This window comes from Gasterosteus aculeatus, chromosome 20, assembly GCF_964276395.1.
Source record: "Gasterosteus aculeatus chromosome 20, fGasAcu3.hap1.1, whole genome shotgun sequence".
NCBI lineage: Eukaryota > Metazoa > Chordata > Actinopteri > Perciformes > Gasterosteidae > Gasterosteus > Gasterosteus aculeatus.
The window spans coordinates 7,945,921-7,965,594 of NC_135707.1; the positions used below are offsets into that span (position 1 = coordinate 7,945,921).

The following is a 19,674-nucleotide window of genomic DNA, read 5'->3' on the forward strand; positions in this document are numbered from 1 at the left end:
ATTTTCCTACAGTGTAGAGTGCTGTTAAGGCCTTTCTACTCCCATTGGGCAGATTTAGTTTCTGACCGCGGAGGGTTTATCATTGTTGGAAGAGAAAGTGTCAATCTTCACAGACAAGAGAAGATACTTTTTAAGGGTCTGAGAATCCCAGTCTGAGGACGAGTCATCTGGAGTGTTTTCTCATGCCATTATCATACCTGTAATCGAGTTTCAGTCACTTTGAAGCAGCTGAGGGGAACATGAGAGGATGCCAACATCTTCTGCTACCGGCCTTTTAAGATGCCCTACATTAATATTTTTTCATTTAGATTTGAAAAGGTGCAGCCGCCGTCGTGGTTGTGTACAACGTGTCACCCAGTCTCAGTAGAACTATTAACAGCTATATATACGCAACCGGGATAGTGTGTCATAAGGATTCGGTTTCTGCCCGCTGAGAGTTAAAAGCATTTGTGGGCCGGTGCCACTCACTCCCCGGCGGGCCCGGTGCTGGAGTAGTTATTGGGACAACTCTGGTCCCATCGTCCACTGGTCCTTTTGTGTGTCCGTGTGTATGTGTGTGGGTGGGTGGGTGGGGAGGGGGGCAGGGGGGGTGGTTGGAGGTAGGGTGGAGGAGTAGTGACAGTAGAGACAACAGGGAAAGTGACGCACTGAGTTCAGGGGTGGAGGAGGAGGGGATACAGAGCCACCAGGATAGGATGAAGGGGGAGCGGGGGTTAGCGGGGGGCTGGTTACATAGTTGAAATTCAAGGATAAGGTTTCCCGAACCTCCGCAGTGAAATGCATCACGATGAGGTCCGGCCTAAATATAGACGGGCGGGTTTGGGAGAGGTGGATCGTTGGCAGAGAGGTGAGGAGTCACACTATGAAGAGGTGAAATTGGCTAAAGTCAAGTTTGAGGGCAGGAAGGCGCCATCTCAGCAACAAAAAGGAGGCAATCGTTTCATTTAAAACCCCTTTAATGATGAGCAAAACTGGTGCCACATACTGTATATTCATATGAGGAGAAATGTGCATATATGTTGTGGAATTGCATTTCCTGGTAGAGAGACAAGGTGAGCAACCTATGACAAAGCTAAAGCGTGTGTACTACATACATGTTGCACACGTCATTGCACACAGCTAAAATGACCACGCACACAATATAAACACAGTCATCCGGTTTATGTACAAAGTTGAGCTTATAAAGTGAGGACATACAATTTTCTGATGTATAAAATGTTATTTTAATCAGTTCTCACTGTTAACTTGATTCAACATTCATTCATACTGAAGTAGCGGTCACCCAATTGTTGCAAAACGCATGTAAGTAATAGATAATGACATATAGCCTCTTGTTATCAAACATTAATGGTTAAAAAGTAGTACTGTTTTCCAGTATTGAGGATACTCATTGCTGTTGGTATACATGTGAAAAGAAACCTCTGAGAGCAATCCGTGGATGATTAGCGGTAACGCGTACGGTGCGATGCTGATGGTTGCGTTCTGATGCCGTTTAAGGAATTTTACATTATGGACGCCTGAAAAAAATTATGCAAAGTTAAGAATGTAACATATGAAAATGTCGCCCTTAACCACGGGATGAAGACTGAACTCTCCATAACTGCATCTAACTTGGAGGACCTGCTGACTCGCAGAAATAGGCTTCCGTATGAAATACTGCAGATGTTTAGACATGGATGGGTGTTTGAGCGTTTATACATTTTTATTTATTCAACTAATTCTAGCAGAAGGACGTACAGGTGCAGACTAACAAGCCCATTTGTGACACTTGTATAGTAAACACAACTCAATAGTCACCAGTTGCTCTGTTGCTTCCTCCATCTATTTTCTGAAAAACAAATAAACACTAAAACAATTTTAGTACATTTTCTCACTTATATATTGCTGACTTCTCCTCATACCTTTTATTAAGACTTATGTATGACTTCTCTGTCAAGGTAAATACTCAGAGTACAAGTAAAGTCACGGCCTCCAGAAACGCATTTGTTTCCACTTGCTCTCAAATAAGAAATCAAGGATCCCGCGTCTATAACTGCTAGGTGGTGTTGTTCTTGTGAGGCCAACATTTTTGCCAGGGGCTGAAAGGAAGGGAGAGGATTATGAAGAGGAAACCTCCGAAAATGAGGATGGCTCCCGCTGAGCCCACGCAGGCCACGGACCATGACAGCTCGTGGTGCAGCGGTACAGAGTGGTCAGTGGACAGCAAGGACAGCACAGACTGGTGGAATATCAGGATCGAGAGAAGGACCAGAACACCTGCACACGAAGAGACGCCAAGGTCAAATCACATTCACGAACGGCAGTTAATGCCAAATACTCGTTCAGCCAAATATCAGGTCAGGAATATTACCCCACTTGAGTGTAAAAGGTATCGGAGGGAGTTCCCACCTGATAGGATGAAACAGAAGGAGGCCGGCTTGAGAAAGAAGAGGACTCCTTTGTTGAGGGACATGGCGATGCAGATGGAGCCCATCACCATCATGGTCAAACTCAGCAGGGCCAAGACGGCTGCTGCTAGATTCAGCTCTGAGGAGGAGAACCCAAAGGAGTTAAAAGACGAAAGAGATTAGAACACAACTATGCGGCGGATACTCGGGAAAGATGGCAGATCGCAAATCGAAATATTACAGCAACTGGCAAAGATGCGTCTTCTTTGGCTTATAGATCAGTCTTGCTCATGAAAATACCAACGTGGTGTGTCACGGTCCCATACTGATTCAGTCAGTGCCAGTTGTATGTGTTTTGACACTCTACCGCACAGATATTATTATTATTTGATTCATCAAAACACAGCAGATTCAATCTTTACGAAGGTTTTTTCTCAACGGGAAAGAAAAATATGCCAAAAGAACACATGATGAGTATGAAAGTAACACAAAAAGACAGTGCTTTATTTTTGTGTAGCTGCATTTTTCAGATTGACTTGATGTTTTTTATTTTTATCATGCATGGCAGCACTTGATTGATGCAAGGTTGTGCCCGTACCAATTTTTAATTAATCTTCACACTTAAAACTTTAATGCCGCGTAGACTATTACTATGGGTCCCTCATTCCTGCCGCCAAACAGCAACCGCTGTCAGACAAACAGGCCTGAGGAATCCACCGACGTGCTCGCGGCTCTTTAAAACTTTATCTACACATACAGACACAAGCTCACATGCTCAAAAGGATAAAGGCTACATGGGTTGGTGATGGGCAAGTAAAGGAGGATCAACCACCGGCGCCATTGAAGAGGTGGTAATAAAAAGGTATTTCTCTCTCTCACTCTCTCTCTCTCTTTCTCTACCCAAAGATTCACCATGAAAAAGGTCCTCAGAGAGACACGGAGTGCCGTGAATAACGCACTAACCCAAACACGCACTAATCCGAACCCGGCGGACCCAGAGCCTGGAGCCTTACGAGATGCAATGGCAGCATCTGGTTCAACCACGGAAGCCTATTGAGCCCAGTGTAGTGCCTACCAGACCGACTGGAGGCTTTCCTCAAGGTGAGAGAACAGCAGAGACCAAAGGAGGGGTATTTCTATCCGTACAGCAGTATGTCTTCTTTGTTTAATACAATGTTCTCACATCTTGACCGCATCAAAACGGTTGACTTTATGCTCAATGGGATGTAAGTATGCGCTGAAACCATTGTCTGACGGGACAGTGAGGTAAACCCATTAATCAGTCTGATAGCTCATCAGCAGAAGTTAATGGCCCTGAAACATGCTAAAAACCAACACGACGCCCCCCCGACCCAGCAAATGTCTTCATTTATATTTGCTTCAACGCAACTGTTATACTGTGTGCATCTACATGTGCAAGGAAGTAAAATGCCTCACTCCTGTCAGTTGTCTTCTTGAATATGACTGCATTCTCCCCAGAGGTGAAGAACTTGAAGTAGGTGCAGTTGGTTTCTGTTGACAAAAAAACGAAAAGATCACCAGTGGACACACACACACACACTCCTATGAATAGCTTCTGGGCTTATGTGCCTCCTATGCATCCATGCACTCTGTCCTTGCAGACATCATTCCTATTTATTTCCAAGTGTCAAGCATTAGCTGCATTACCCAGAGGCCCACACACACACACACACACACACACACACACGCACACGCTCACTGCTCAGCACTGCTCATATGGTGCAGCCATTAAGGCAGAAGGATAACAAAATGCATGGATGGCAGAGTTGAAACAGACAGGTAGACAAGCGACAGATGGATGGCAGGAATCGGGAGGAGTGCGCTGTACAATAAGGAGGAGGACTGAGGGGAAGGGGATACGTCGGATGAGAAAATGATGAATGGGATGGAGCAGATATGGATAGAAGCTCAGAGGATGAGATAGCGGGGGAAAGAGGGGAGTGATGGGGGGGGGGGGCGCAGGGGGGCAGATGGACGGGGTGGTGAGTAAAGGGGGGAAAGAGAGGGGAGCCACAGATGGAGAAGGAGGTGAGCAGGAGATGTCAAGAGGGGGGGGGGGGGGACAGAGGAGTTGGTTAATACTGCATTACCCTCGCCCTCAGCCCCTGTGTGTCCCTCCTCTTCGTCCCCCCCCCCCCCCCCCCCCCCCCCCTCTCTATATTTAGACAAAAACTGTGAAGTAGTCAGATTCCACTTGGCTTCACAAGCGCATAGTGATGACTTTCACCCACTGAATATGATGTGGTCCAAGATGACCACATGCTCGTGAACACGCACACGTTCACAGTCGCGCAGCTCTTTCACGCACAAATATGTTTGTGTCGGAGCACATTGGCAAATATTTGTAACTGAAGCCGACACACTATTTATTAGCTTACTGATTTTTAACACGTTATGTTATCACGCCGCTTTGCTCTGTCCCTGCTGAGGCTATAATTATCGAGCTGTCACGTCCCCCTCACGTAGACGGTGAAGATGGATAGCGGGATCTTTAAATTGACAGCCACGGCATCAGCGGAGGGGGGTGGGGGGATGCGCACTTTTCTCGGGACGGGAGCCAGAGGCCACATACGAACAGCGTTGGGGAAAAAGAGACGCAGGGATGACAAAAACAGTTGTTTCCCTCCAAACGCGACGAGCCGCCGGGGGGGGGGGGCCCCATCTGCGCCGGGGGGGGGGCATCTGCGCCGGGCGGCGTGGGCCAACAGTGTGAGAACGTGTGAGAAAGATTGTCAGAAGCATACTGGCTGTTCTCACGCACCAAAAGACCATCTGAGAGGCACTCGAGAGGGAGGACATGTGGACTGGTGAGATGAATTAGACATCTTAATAGAAAAAACTATGTTGTGACACATCATTCAAGGTGACGTGTGGGAATAGTATTCATGTATACAGTGTGTGCGATCCACATCTACTAGCGGGCGATGCGTTTTTAGGGTTTCTTGGGCGGCTCCGTCTCAAAAGAGCGTCTGAGAAAGGCAGTGATTTCTACAGCAGAACTTTCCGAGGCCCGACTCGCCCATCTCCCTTCCTCCGACGCCCGGCTCGTTCCCCACACTATTCAGACCGCAGTAGGTAATTGTGTAGATAATCAACGCCCTCTGGAGAACCTCACCATGGTCAAATTGAGGAAAGTGCTTTTGGAAAGGAGCTGTCACATCTCTAAACATGGCTGTTTGTACTGTGTGTACAACAGGAGAGGATTAGGCACCCAGTCAAGTGAAAAACACTTCAATACACTGGCAGTGTTATACATTGCAAAGATTGAATTTTATAATGTTCTAATTACCTGCATGCCGCTTTGTATTGTTAGAATAGAACTGAAAAAAGGTTTACTGGGGTCCTGCTGGCGCCATGTTTCCACACATCGTATTTTTTTAAAGATCCAGTTTGCACATTATTTGTACAATGACCTAGATACATATGCATGCAGGCGGATTGACATACACAACTGTACTCTGCACGCCTTTACAGGGTTACGGAATATGTACATACACACAAATATGTATATGTACAATGAGAATACACTGTACGTTTGTTATTCTCGAGATGCTGGTGGGATTAATATGAATATTTCTTTTGGTGTTTGCTGATAAAACACCTAGAGCTGTGTATTCCCAGAGGACGTACATTATGTTTGATGGGCCTGCTCCCTCGTATCCATGGTGATGCCATAGTAAGGTCATTACGATTACACTTTCTTTGCAAAAAAACAACCCGCTACCACCCACAGACGTACTTTGACCCCTTTCTATTTATTCCCTTTCCTACTGAGGCATGAACTGTAACGTGGAAGCAGCCTCCGGGTGGACGTGCATGACCGGGCCGTTCACAGTTTGCAGGGAAGCACAAAACGAGTGGACAGTCGCAGGGACAAAGCAGACATATGCCCCCCCCCTCCCCCCCCGGAAACATCACCTGCTCATCTTCTAGAGAGCACAGACAGAAGACCACACAAACACTCGGGTCAGAGGTCTCACCTCCGGGTAGTTCAGCGGGGCCACAGCTCGTCCTCTCTGGGTCTATGTCGGCCACCCACAGGGTGTGGATGCAGCCCTTCCACAGGCCGTAATGGGCCATCTGGCAGGTCTGGTTTCCGCTGAAGTTCTTTGATTGGGCCAGCTCCACCCAAAACTCTGTCCCCACGCCCAGCACCGTCAGGGTCACTCCAACGATGGCCACAAAGAAGGCCAGCTTGATCTTTCCCTCCAGGCTGTCGCTTATCTTTTGGCTCCTCCGCTGTACCCTCCCGCCTTTCATCCCACCCAAACCCCCACCTTGTGCAACCCCTGCCACGCCGATGCGACCGTCGTCGTCCGGCTGTACGAAGTAGTTTGACCACATTCTGATCTCACGGTCGGGCTCGGCGCAGGCGCAGAGGAAAGAAGAGGGCGCCGAGGCTAAATATTACAGGAGCAAATAATAGTCGCAAAGACGGAAGAGTGGGTTTAGTAGACGTGCATGTTAAACGGAAGGATTGGATGTCTTAACAAAACAAAAAAAGATTCAACTATCCTGTGGTGGACAGTAAAAATTGAGCAGGAACAGTCAGGGGAACAAAGGATGACGGTGATATTAGACAGAAAGAGACGTGGACAGAGCTGCAAGGTGGGGAGGTGGTGGATGAAGTAAGGAAATTATGAGATGGGAGGAGACGGAGGCAAGGAGCAGGAGCGCCAGTGTCTGTTTTCTGTCCAGTCCCCCTGAAATTGAGAGATGAAACAGAAAGATGAAGGAGCAGCCGGCATACGCTTCAACAAGAGCACAATCCTTTCATCGCCGGCATCATTTTTAATTTCCAAGTCTTATCAGCATCTACAGTATTGCCTTCCTAAAAGCCATCTGACGGGTTCTCAGCCAACAATAGATGGGCCATATGGCGTCTCCCCGAAAGGCAGATTTTTCTTGCGTCAGATGAAGAAACGATTGGCCTGGATGAGCCGTCGGAGTCGGGTGGTGTGGGTTCAAGGTGGGAGGTGACACCGCAGCGCCAGACTGGATCAGCAAACTTCTATTTTTTCCCCAGAGGGGTTGACAACAGCTCTTCCCCAAACAGGTAAACTATTTCTGGTCCAGACACACTAATACCTCCTGCAGATACACTCGGAATCCGAAGGCACAGCTGTCTTTGCGCGCCTTTCAGTGTTTTGCCGCGTTCACTGTAAGTGCATCCAGGCTTATGGACGAGACGTTTGTGTTATTCCCGAAACCAGGGAGCCGGGGGCCTCCAGGAGCAGTTTAAAAGACGTGAGTGGCGGGGCAGGACGGCGTCGCCGCTCTGCACGCGGTGCGCGAGAGGTGATAATTCACGGCTGAACCCCTTGGCGGGGGGGGAAGGGGGGGGGTAATTAACTCTGCTTTGCAGTGCACCAGGTCACATAGCCGAGGCGAGGGGGGCCGGTCAGGAAGGCAGCGGGGCCACACACACAGTCGGTGGATCACTTAGGCACTTAACAGAGTTTTGTAGATTGTGTGCAGGCAATGCGATTCTCAGTGTCGGTGTCATGCAATTCTTTTGTGTGCAGTGTTCTGTATTATATAAATATAACAAGCGCAAAGCTGTATGTATTTTTAGAGTTTTGCTGTAACGTATCCTCACACGGGGCTCCACTTTTTTGGCGACATTCATTTGGACAAGATACATTTAGAAACACGATTATATCATCGCGAAATCACTCTGCCAGAAGTTGAAAAAGAGTATGGATTTACCACCCGATGCTATTTCACAGTGAGCACTGTAAAGGACTAATAACAGGAATAATCATCTAATGCTAAGAGTGAAGGTTTAAAATGTCTCTAATGGTCCCACAGACATGCATTTGAATACTCCTCCAACATTACAAGACTGCAGCTGCTGACAGGCAAGTTAGTAGTGTGATAGAGTTACAAACCTTTATCACATTACATCCAGATCAACCACAGGATGATCAGAGGGGTCAGAGCCCACCAGGTTATTTCACTGGACTGGATAACACAGAAAAATGCTCACTTTAACGTTATCCTGAGCTGTGCGTTAATGCAAGTCTTAATGGTTGGTGATGCAAGCTAAACTTAAAAAGGACAGACTTAAGTTCTGCAGAAGCAGATGCTACGCTCATAAACAAAGGGGGGGGGGGGGGTACGAGAGGAAAACATCTGATCTGTCCGTATCATCAGAAAGCAACAACTAGCGGAGTGAAAAGAAGAGTAAGTCTGACCTGTTTGGTGTGTTGTTCAGTTCAGGAGGAAGAGACGCTGGAAACTTAATAGAGGGGTGGAGTGCTGATGGGAGATGGGCGAGAGAGAGGGAGAGAGAGAGAGGGGGAGGTACATGAGGGTTATGGAAAGTGAGTGTAACCGGGGGAGGGGGGCTGCAGTCTGGTTGGTTAACACTGTTTATGATTACATTTTTGTTGTTGTTTGCACTGCTGCTTTTCCCTTTAGACGCCATGTACAATCTCAACAACGCGCTGTTCACACGACACACGCGTTTGAGTATTAAATCAACGCGCAGAGGGGCTGCCAGGTCACATGGCCACGCAACAAAAAACACGTTTGTATCCGTGATAGCCGTGCTGTTTGTTTGTACGTGTGATTTTGTGCATATGTGTGTGTGTGTGTGTGTGTGTGTGTGTGTGTGGGGGTGTCTATTTTAGAGAGGCACCTGTTAATGACATTAAGTAAGGGGGAAGGAGGAGCCTGTGTTTACATGATAGGGGCGAGGATTGCGTTTTACACCGTTGGTGTGGACGCAGGGACGGAGAGCGAAAAAGGAAACGAGTGCAGAGCAAAACAGAAATATGGGAAAAGGAGGCTTAGAGGTTGGATACAAAAGCAGAGAAAGCCCGATGTATGAGGCAGATGCAGATATGAACCACAAGGCCTCCAAATCTAATGGATTAGAAAAGAAAATCAACGTGAAGCTCATTTCAATCCTCACTGAAGTGAGGGTGCAGAGAGACGTGAGAGAGACAGTCTGGTCTCGTGGAAAGCTCTACTCGCCTCTGCCACAGTTTAGGTTACACTGGTGGCCCAGTGAGGGGCCGGCCGGGCCCCAGACGCGAGGGGAGGGTAAGAGGGGAGGGGGGCAAACTGAGAGTGAGTCAGAGATAGAGAGACAGAACAGAAGAAGGACAAAACAGGCTGTAGGGGCTTGACAGGTAAAATAAACACCTACAACGTCCAAAACACTAACGTTTTAGGAAGCATTGTTGATGAAGCCACGGTGCAGTTTGCAAATGGACCTTGGCAGAGAGCAAGAGACATGTTGGGTTACATGACACATTAAGAGTCTGGCTACTAAATGCACATATGTTCCCTTAAAATGACTTTGCTTCTAATTATGCGGCCTAACTCTTCTCATCTTTCATGTGAGACTCACGGAAAGTGTCCACAGGTGGTCCGAGGCCATCAACAATCTACAGTGTGCTGATGTGAACAATCTTCTCTCCACATTACTCAACAGGCTCTGTCAGCAGTTCTGGGGTACGCTTGAATGCACCAAACGGCACACATGTGTTCTTGTGCATGCAGCCGACCGCACGCCGACCGCACATGTGCACATGCACAGCTGCAACCACAAAATAGTCCACAATAAACCCGCTATCAGTTTGTTTTAATGACGTAATAATGTGCAAATAACTACAGCACCCATCTTTGAGTGAATGCTTTAATTATTTAAAATAAAGTTGTTGCTTTTCCAGTCGTGACATTCTGGGAAAGTCACAGTGTTAGAATAGAAAACGGGGTGTTCTTTTTTATTTTCTCATGACGTTATCATTGGCACTGTTCTGTTCACATTCACAATGCCAGGAAACCAGTTCAGGTGAATCCAGGTAATTGTGTAATTCACACCTGTGCCTTTCCTATTGTGATTTGTCAAGATGGCTACTTAAAAAAAAATCCCTTCCCACACAATAAACCCTAAATCTTTTTTGAGAGATACTTCTACGTCAGGGTCAGTCCTCACACGAGGAATGTTGAAAACCCTTTTAGCTCCGAGTGCAAGCGGCCACATATGCACGAGGAGGACTGAACCCATCCTACTCCGGCGCTGCACTCCCCCTCTGCTGCAGTGTTCTATCTTTCTGAATGAGGATCAATGGGGAGGCATCGCCCAGAATGACAAAGACCATCGCCAGCGTTTTATATCCGCCACCAGAGGGGGATGAACGTGCAACCTTCACTGCAGCATAAGGCCTCGGAAAAGGTTCCTGACAACATATAATGGGTCTTTTGTTAAGCAAACGCAGCGTCCCGACCTTTGAGAGAGGCAGGAGCTGCTGTGCACGTTTCCTCTGGAGGATTGTGGCCGCTGTTGGCCGGAGAGAGAGAGAGAGAGAGAGAGAGAGAGAGAGCTGCTGTTTCATCTGTGCCCTCTGGGAAGCACGGCGTACAGGGCGCTGGGTTTTGTGCAGCGGGGTGTAGCGATGCAGATGGAGATGGGCAGTCGAGAGCTGACACAGGACGTTAGATGATGACAGAGATTTGTTGCTGTCCTGTAACTTTTACAGTTACAATTCCGAGTGGACATCGCGGTTGACAAGTGCTGCTGCTGACCAAGGCTGTGTGCTCATGTGGACTGATGTAAATAGGATGGGCAGGAATAGATAAAAACAACTTCGCTGGATTTCTTGGAGGATTCAGACACAGCCGGCAGCTCCAATTTGCACAGGTTAAAATCAAACAAATGACATGTAAATAACGAGGATTAGTGTTCAGAGGAAAGAGGCCCGAGGCAGCTTATTGATTGGCCCAACCTAATTGATATAAAAAATATAAAAAAACAACTCCACCGTTGGAAATATTTTTGGGGGAAATTAAATAACTAAGAGAGAAATGAATGTGTTCGTGAAATATGTTTTGTATGACTTTAAATAAAAGGTTACTCTAATCAGAGGAGAGAATCAGTTTTGTGAGTCTGGATCCTTTTAACTATAAGTATAAAACTTGATCTCTGCTTGTGAGTTGTTGGGGAAGATGTAAGCTGGTAAGGATTGATCAATAAACTCTGTTAACTGAATTCATCTTTAACAATAAAAACTTTACTGTGGTACACGCGTGTGCACGTCCAGCAAACACAAATGTATTATGAATTCTGTAGGATCTCATAAACTCAATTATGATTTATTTTATTTTCAAATACTTTTTTTGCATTCCATTTTTGTATACCTATTTGTTTTCCTATACTATGACTTCTTTGTACACTTGATGACATAGTATAGTACTGGTATAGTATAATAGATTTTTTTATTTCTCTAAAATAAAGGTAACGGTAGTTTTTCGATTTCAAAATCCGAAGATTTGCAGGTGAATTTCTTTGACAATTAGTGAAACTAGGCTGCACCACATGTCTGCTCCAAGAGACATGAAATATATTCTGCATTTATGATCTTTTGTCATTTTAGAAACAGTCTCACGTCTTAAAAAAAAGAAGACATTTCTGGAGGACATTTTTACTGGGTTGTGTAAAACGATCGCACAGACTATGTTGCAGTATGACTAATATGGATTACTTTTTGGAAAATATCAACATTTTTCTTAAGCACAGGACTAGATTAATTATATTAATAATTATCTACTGAATCAAAGCGTGCGGACATGACACCAATCTCCATGTGTGTAATTAACTATGAATGTCATCACTGTTTGAATTAGTGTCAGTGGAACCTGCCGTGCATGAGAAGACACATCATGTAACTAGTATTTGAACGACGGTTGAAAACAAATTGGACAAACGAAAGGCCGCTTTGGCTTTTATTAACCAAATGTGGTTATTAGGAGTTTAAATCATTGAAGAAATCCATTCCAGAGAGGAATGAAATGTATGAGACACTGAGAAAGCACATTTCAGACAGTAGGGATTTAACATCCTGCCAAAACCAAGGACACAATCTTTCAGCAACCCCCAAAGAGAAGACCGTCTCAGGCCCGTACGGGGTGGACAGGTGGTCCTCAGAGGTTTCAGGGCAGAAGAGCAAAAAACATATCGTGCAGCTACATACAGACCTCTAAGCTTTGTGTCCCCTCCCCCCAAAATGACCAAATGAGGTTGATGAAACATTCAAATGTGGAATCTTGTTTGTGAAAATGGTTACGTGTAGCATGTCGGTCTGTGAATTCACTCCCACAGCCTAAATCTCTCAAAGGAGCGGCGCGGTAATTTGTTATTCAGACTGGACGAGCCACCTGCAATCAGATGATCTAGTTTGTCTCTAAATAGAAAACAGTGGAGGTCGACAGAACAGGAGAAACATTGTGTGGTTTTGGTTTCCCCCTGCAGTACAACATGAGTCAAAAGTATTAGTCTTGTGTTTATTTGGTCTTATCGAAGAGGTGAGACGTTGACACACAAAAAAAAAACAATCGGGTCCAACACATCTTACACCTCCAATCGGCTGGGAAACAAGGATAGATGAAAAATAGTGATGCAAGGCTAAAGGACAATATAGTAACATGTAAATCAACATACTGACATCCGCAGAGGGGCAAGCCAAATTTATTTCTCTAGCAAATTGACATGTAATAACATTAAGGCTTTTTGGTAAGGATGATATAAATCCTCTACTAAAGACCAATAGCTTTGCCTCAACATATTATGTTCTAATTAAATCAGGACTGTACTGCTGAGACAAACAACCTCAACTGTTAAAAGCTGTGCACAAATGTGAGAAGAAAAAAAAAGTTACAGGAAAAAAAAAACCCTACAAAATGATAGTGGAACATATTCAATTCTGAAGCTCATGTCTTTCAGAGGCCTGAATATAACAATATTACAGCTCAAATCAGTGACGCCACACACAGTATTGGAGCAATTACAGTTGACATTTAGAAAGAGTCCAATTAGACAACATATTCTAACAGTCGACCAGAGGGGGGCAGCAATCTGGTGAAAAATTGAAGGACCGTAAAGAAACGATAAGTCAAATCAGATTTTTATTTTTGAGGACTCTCCTCTCACCTTCTAACGATGGTGACAGACGGAGCTACTGTATGTCTGGATTACATGGTCAAACAAAAATGCCCTCATCCTACACAAATAAACACTCCTGTTTTGTCTCTCTTCTCCTTCAGAATAGTCCAGTTAGTTCCCGACTGCAACTTCTTCCCAATGTACTTAAAACAGGCCGCCTCCATTTAAATACAAACCTTAAAGTGTGGTACCCCCCTCCCACCCAAAATGACATCCCTGTCACACAAAGTATAAAAGTTGTTGACCCCCTCCTGGACCATTACACACACATTTCTCAAAAAATCTTTTGACTACCCCACCCACCCAGCTACACCCGTACCACACAAACCTAGCCCCCCCCGGTATGGACTCAATATTAACAATTCCTGCTCTTAACCAATTCCAAAAAACTGTTCCAACTGCTGGACATTTCACATAGATCTCAAATGATTAATTGGATATCACCAAAGCCATTTGTCAAATGATTAATACTCAGATCTAACTGAAACGTTGCTCTGCCAAATCAATCAGGGGGCTGATTTAAAAATGGACGATACATGTTCCCTCCCTCCCCCCCCCCCCCTCCCTCGTTTTTTATCTTCAGGCCTCCTCTACCAGAAGTCCCGACGGTGATAAGCATCTGGATCGCAGTATTTGGTCACCACCACTCTGTTGGCAAACTTCCTTCCTGTCAGCCCCTGCATGGCCTTCTGGGAGTCAAAAACAGACATGAACTCCACAAAGATCTACAAAAAAGGAGAGAAGGAAATTACAATGACGGAGTGTGCGTGTGTGTGTCATACAACCATTTTCTGGATCAAATGCGGCAGTTCCTACCTTGCCGGTCCCAGGCACCTCCAGGCCGTCCACGGGTCGAGGAATCTCGATGCTCTTAACGGCGCCGTACTTGCTGCACTCATCCCGGACATCCTCAACAATCTCCTCATACTCTTCGTCGTCCAGCAGCTCCTCTGGCGCCACCATGTTCATCAGACACAGCACCTCAGTGGGCAAGCCACCCATCTGAGTCACTGAGCTATTCAGACCGGGCACCTGCAGCGTCACCGGGGTCTGATTTATACTTGTCTGCAAGGACAGACGGGACGGTGAGAACAGGGTCAATGCCACACTTTATGTAACAACGTGCAGAGTATTTTGACTTTAAGAATAGACTCAAGACAATCTTCTATGTCATTCTGAATTCCTAAACAGAAAAGGTTTGGAAATCCTGTCAGAAATGAAGGACCTTCTGACGTCACCCTATTTGAATACAAGTATTTTCCTGCATGTTAATCATTCGATTGTGCTTGGACACTCACCAGGGTGGCGTTCTTGGATCCCACACTTGCTCTTTGCACCAGGAGCTTCTTGTCTCCCAGCTGCATGCCGTTCAGCCCAGCTATAGCCTGCAAAACAGTAAAGTTTTAAAAATACAATTTCCAAAAGAGATTTCAAATGATTTAGTAAGACAAACTTCTGTAGCATTGCCTACCTGGTCATTAAGGTTCACATCAACATATTCACAAAAGGCATATCCCTTAGATAAGCCAGTAGCACTGTCCTTGACCAGGTTGAAGGCCTTCAGAGGCCCGAATGACGTCAAGAGCTCCTTCACCTAAGACAGAAATAAATGTATTGCAAACAAAAGCAACCCATCTTTCTACCATTCATACTTTAATATTGATCTGTATTCTTTATTTGCATTATTGCAACATGAACAAGTAATATTGTATACGTGAACAAATTTACAAAAATATATGGTCAATTTTATAAAGTGATTCAACAAAGAGGGTGCTGGCTGCAAAGCAACCTGAGGCCCTTCCAGTTCCCTTCCCGGTGCCGCTCGCCTCAAAAGTACTTCTTACTCAAACTACTATTGTTTAGGGAGGTTAACACTGTTCTGGAATAAGAAATGCATGTTTGGTGCATAAACCGCATATTCAAAAATACTAACCTGGTCATCATTCAGGTAGTTGGGCAAGCCGCCGATGAAGAGCTTGTGAGCAGAGTCGGGAACCACTGTAGACACTACACCTGAAGGACCCATGAGGAAGACAGTAAGAGACATAAAAGGGCAATACACAGAGAGCAAGCTCCTGTGAATAATGTATTACTGATTACTCATGAATTATGCCACAAGTACTTAGGGTTAAAAACCATTAATTGGCTGTGTACCAGGCACATAGACACTGGGGTTCTCGCTCATGCCGGGCAGCGGCTGGTAATCGTGGGGACGACGAATCTTCAGACTCTGGCCTTGAAAGATTATACCATCAAAGGCCATTGCCTGTGTGGTTTCGTCCACTGAACGGAACTACAGAGACAAATTAGGGGATTAAAATCTAAAAATTGTTCGACACACTCAGGGAGAACACGTAACAAGTTAAAAAGAGTGGCCCTTGTTTCACCTCAAGGAAGGCAAAATTCTTATCCTGGTTGATCTGTACTGCAAGCACAGGGTTTCCAGGGGCCTGAGTGAGACCACCCAGACGCATCTGGGCATTGAAGAAGTCCATCATTGACTCCTGCACAGAAAGGGGGCGGCGTTAAGGAACATAGTTATATTTAAATACACAGGCTGATACAGCCCCATAAGATTTTTTTAAATGATTTTTAAAGAGCAATGAACTTGAATCAATGCAGAAGCTAAATGCTGTCCCGCTCCTCACTTCAGTGATACCAAAGGGTATGTTGCCAACGTAGAGCCGGCGGGCCTGCCGGGTCATCTGGCTGCCCACTACAGGTACTGGGGTGGGAGTAACAGCCAGGCCATCTGGAGTCATGGTCGGCAGGAGGGCGGTGGCTGGGATCTGGCCTGCAGCTAAAGAGCAACGGGAGGAAGAACGTGTCAATTTTATTGTAAACCAAACAGTTCTTAAACTCCGAAACAAGTAACCCCATCAATATGCATCCAGGAAGAGAAACGAGGATGGGTTACCTTGCATGGCTTTGTACTGCATGGGAGTGATGTGTTCAAAACCAGGTGGTGGGACATCCCAGTACTTCTTCACCTTGTTCTTCTTCTTCTCACGGTGTGGAGAGCGGCTGTGCAGGAAGGGATAGAAGGTGAACAAAAAAAAAAAAAAAAAAGGCAGAACAAGCAACACGTAAGCCCTCATTAGCTCAGCTTTCAACTTCTGGCTCAGATATTGGGCAATGTCCTCATAATATACAAAAACATCTGGTAACAGGGGAGATTGCACCAACGTCGGAGGGACGGAAAACCCAACAGACATAATTAGACATTGAGCCAACACCACATAGAATCAGGGGCATGTCATTAAATACCAGTTGTGGCAACAAGGCACAAAGCGACTGTTGTGTTGCTTTATTACCTTCCAGCATTGTCCGGGGGGAAGCTGGGTGGTGAGCTGAAATGACATTGGAAGGGGTTCAAAATTCTCTGAAAATCCATCATGGTAATCACGAACATTTCCACTTCTAAAAAATTTGAACCCATGTCTCGCTTCAGCGAGCCTCGTGGTTGACACATAATACCATTTGCAAACAACTAATTATGCGATAAACGCAGAAATGATATATCCTCAGAAGTATGCGGGAGCTGGAAAGTGGATTGATCCAATGTTAAACATTCTGTTAACACCAATTAAACACCAGTAACTTGTTTCAAATTAGCAAAGACACCACGAGCAAGAGTCAGACCAGAGGTCAAATTTAAAGTTTGCATTAGGAGTGCATTCAAGCAGCAGCTCTCGAGATGTATTCCTTCAAACGGTTACAAAATGGTATCAATTTAATGTATTTACTCATTTATTCAGACTCACAAAAAGGGGAATTTCCCTGAAAGCATACAGGATTGTTGAATGGTAGACGCTCATCACCGGGTTTAGAAGCACAATGAGAAGGAGTTTTACTCGTATAAAAATGATTAAACAACCATCGGCCTAAATAGATCCTCAGAGTGAGACAGGTAATGCATGGCTACATGAACCAAAGATATCTGATGTAATGTGACACCAGAGTGAATATGCATAGAATACAAAAACACAAAGCAATGCTTCTCACGTCAGTTCTACTGGCGCCTGCCTGGGCGCTTTAAGATTTCCGGCTGGATCTGAAATGCTTAATAAAAAAAAAAAAAAACGTACAAAAACGTTAAATCCTCATCAATATAAAATATTGAAGCAGCTGTTGCTTTTGGCATTCGAGAGTTTTCCCAGATGCTGGAGGCAAATGACTTTAGCACCTGTAACAAAGGGCTTAAGGACAGAACATAAAAATAACAGCCAAATGTTCAGTGGAGGAGGTTTAGCTCATCTGAAGTTCAATGACATTTGATTGATCTACAGGTTACAATTGCTGCAGACACCCATCAACTTAAGACGGTCTTAGACAGACACTGGTCATTTTGAGAAAACGTGGTGGGAGTGGACAGTTACACAAACTGAAAATCCATTAATGTAGAATATATGATGAGACGTATGTTTTCACACGCCTTTTGGTCCTGGTGCAGTTTTGTTTTGTTTTAAAAAAAAGGTACTCACCTGCGCCTGTGTCTGCGGTCCTTACTGTCCCCGCGGCGGTCCCTGCTGCGTCTGTCCCTGTCTCTGCTCTTCCTTTTCCTCTCTCTGCTGCGGCTGCGGGAGGAGGACCGGCGGTGGTGGCGGTTCTCCTTGTCTCTTTCAGCTGCAAAGACAGAAATGTCTTTAATCATAGTCAAGCATAATGGCATATTAAAATATATCCAGTAGAGGCAATTAATAGATAACAGAGTTCGTATGGTGGTACTAAAATGTGTATGCAGTGCTCATGATGTTTAAGATAGATGTATGTAGATTGATGTTTGGGTTTGCAGGTGCCACTATGTGTAACTTGCCCAAATCATAGTGTAACGATGTTTACTAGCTAGGGGCAGTGCATTACAAAGAAAGTGTCTGAGGATGGGTACAGGAACAGGTAGTGAAAAAGCTGAGAGCAAAAATGGTTCACTTAAACAGCACTGGAAATGTTCATTGGACGCAACAGCTGCAACGAACGAACGCTAGCTTCCCCCATTCAGTCAGCTGCCTACCATGATTTAGCCCGGCCCTGCCTTGGAGAAACAATGCAAGTTACCTTATAGTTACGAGGCCTACTGACAATTTACGAATACAATATAAGCCGTAAATTAATCGCAATCAGCAATATCGGGTTCAACAATCGTATTTAATGAGCACATCCGAGAATCCATTCTGTATCAAATAGCGCAGGAGCGTGGGCTTCTGGTTTACACCATGTTCCAGCAATTAGACATACCCTGGTCGCTAAGATGATGGCGGCCATTACAACAAATTCGGCCCATTGTTGTTTTATAGGTGTTGTTTATCCAGTTATTTTACCTTGTTTGTTTTCAGAGAGCTGTCTTTCGAATTCGTCGAAGTCCGACATCTCTGGCGGTGGAGGCTGTTACGCTTTCGGTGGCTGCGTTGTTCAGTTGGCGTCGGCTAGCTTCTGCTAGCAACAAAGCGCACAGCACCTAAAAACAAGCGCCTCGCCGATGTAACGTCAGCTCGCGTAGATTTCCTCCGACTCGCAGTCTACTTAACGACAGAAATACCCCAGATGGCTAGCCAGGTCACACATGTGCGGTGCGATACTTATTTACAACCTATCAGCCAGAATCGTTGAGAAAAAAACGTGCTCGCATGGGTTAGCTTGCTAATGTTAGCCACCTAGCTCTTGTCGCAAAGTCCAGAAGAACGAGGCCTTCGGCTCCAGACACTGCCGTTAGTGTGGAAAATCGTTAGCCAGTTAGCTAGCTAGCAAGTACGAAAGTCGAATGAATTATACTCTTTTACAAGCCAAAAACAAACCCCAGGCGGCCACTGGTCCAAGATGCACGGTTATTTAACACTATAAGTCAAATGTATACGCCTTTAAATGCGAAAAGGCTCGCGAAAACAATAACGATTTCGGTATGCCCGCTTCTTTGCTCCGTCTCCCAGGTGCCGTGACACCGGAACTCGATGAATGACAGACTTCCGGTAATTGAGTAGGAAAGACGCTGCAGAGCATTTTATCCTGCGAAGACACGATCGGAGAATAACTGAGAACGAATAACCTCCCTTATAATTAGAGCGGCCGAGTTGATTCTCATTATCGTCTGCTAAAGCTGAGTTTAAGGTGGGATCACTTTAAAAAAAAATGTTGTCACCAGTTCAAGTCTTGCCAAATCAAGGCAAGTCAAGATAGCTTATTTAGGATTTGGAGTCTTGACCCACTTTTTAAAAACTCAAATATATTACTGATCTGATATATTGTGTGTATATATATTAAATACTAACAGAATATGGGTTAATTAAATGTAGTACATTTGTAAATATCATGTACTGCAAA

The 19,674-nt window shown here is 45.2% G+C and overlaps 2 protein-coding genes across 14 annotated transcripts; both read right to left on the reverse strand.

Moving 5' to 3' along the window:
* Nucleotides 1-938: 938 nt before the first annotated feature.
* cacng6b (calcium channel, voltage-dependent, gamma subunit 6b) lies at nt 939-8,694 on the reverse strand. Of its 2 annotated transcripts, XM_040166241.2 has the most exons (6): nt 8,606-8,691; nt 8,300-8,372; nt 6,389-7,111; nt 3,825-3,899; nt 2,389-2,526; nt 939-2,256 (listed from the first exon to the last, which is right to left on the reverse strand). In XM_040166241.2, exons 3-6 carry the CDS (start codon nt 6,750-6,752, stop codon nt 2,036-2,038), a joined length of 798 nt encoding a protein of 265 aa, XP_040022175.1. In that variant the 5' UTR covers nt 6,753-7,111; nt 8,300-8,372; nt 8,606-8,691; the 3' UTR covers nt 939-2,035. The 2 variants fall into 2 exon arrangements, with proteins under 2 accessions (XP_040022175.1, XP_040022176.1); XM_040166242.2 differs by lacking the exon at nt 8,300-8,372 and having other exon boundaries at nt 8,606-8,694.
* Nucleotides 8,695-12,687: 3,993 nt separating this feature from the next.
* Nucleotides 12,688-19,590, reverse strand: u2af2a (U2 small nuclear RNA auxiliary factor 2a). Of its 12 annotated transcripts, none has more exons than XM_040166403.2 (14): nt 18,678-19,322; nt 18,371-18,391; nt 17,844-17,985; nt 17,365-17,421; nt 16,674-16,709; nt 16,277-16,383; nt 16,008-16,159; nt 15,747-15,863; nt 15,496-15,652; nt 15,293-15,372; nt 14,831-14,953; nt 14,658-14,744; nt 14,176-14,424; nt 12,688-14,084 (listed from the first exon to the last, which is right to left on the reverse strand). In XM_040166403.2, the coding sequence occupies exons 1-14, from the start codon at nt 18,724-18,726 to the stop codon at nt 13,950-13,952; spliced, it is 1,512 nt and encodes a 503-aa protein (XP_040022337.1). In that variant the 5' UTR covers nt 18,727-19,322; the 3' UTR covers nt 12,688-13,949. The 12 variants fall into 12 exon arrangements, with proteins under 12 accessions (XP_040022337.1, XP_040022338.1, XP_040022340.1 ...); XM_040166404.2 differs by having other exon boundaries at nt 15,514-15,652; nt 18,678-19,307; XM_040166406.2 differs by lacking the exon at nt 17,365-17,421 and having other exon boundaries at nt 18,678-19,590.
* Nucleotides 19,591-19,674: the final 84 nt, after the last annotated feature.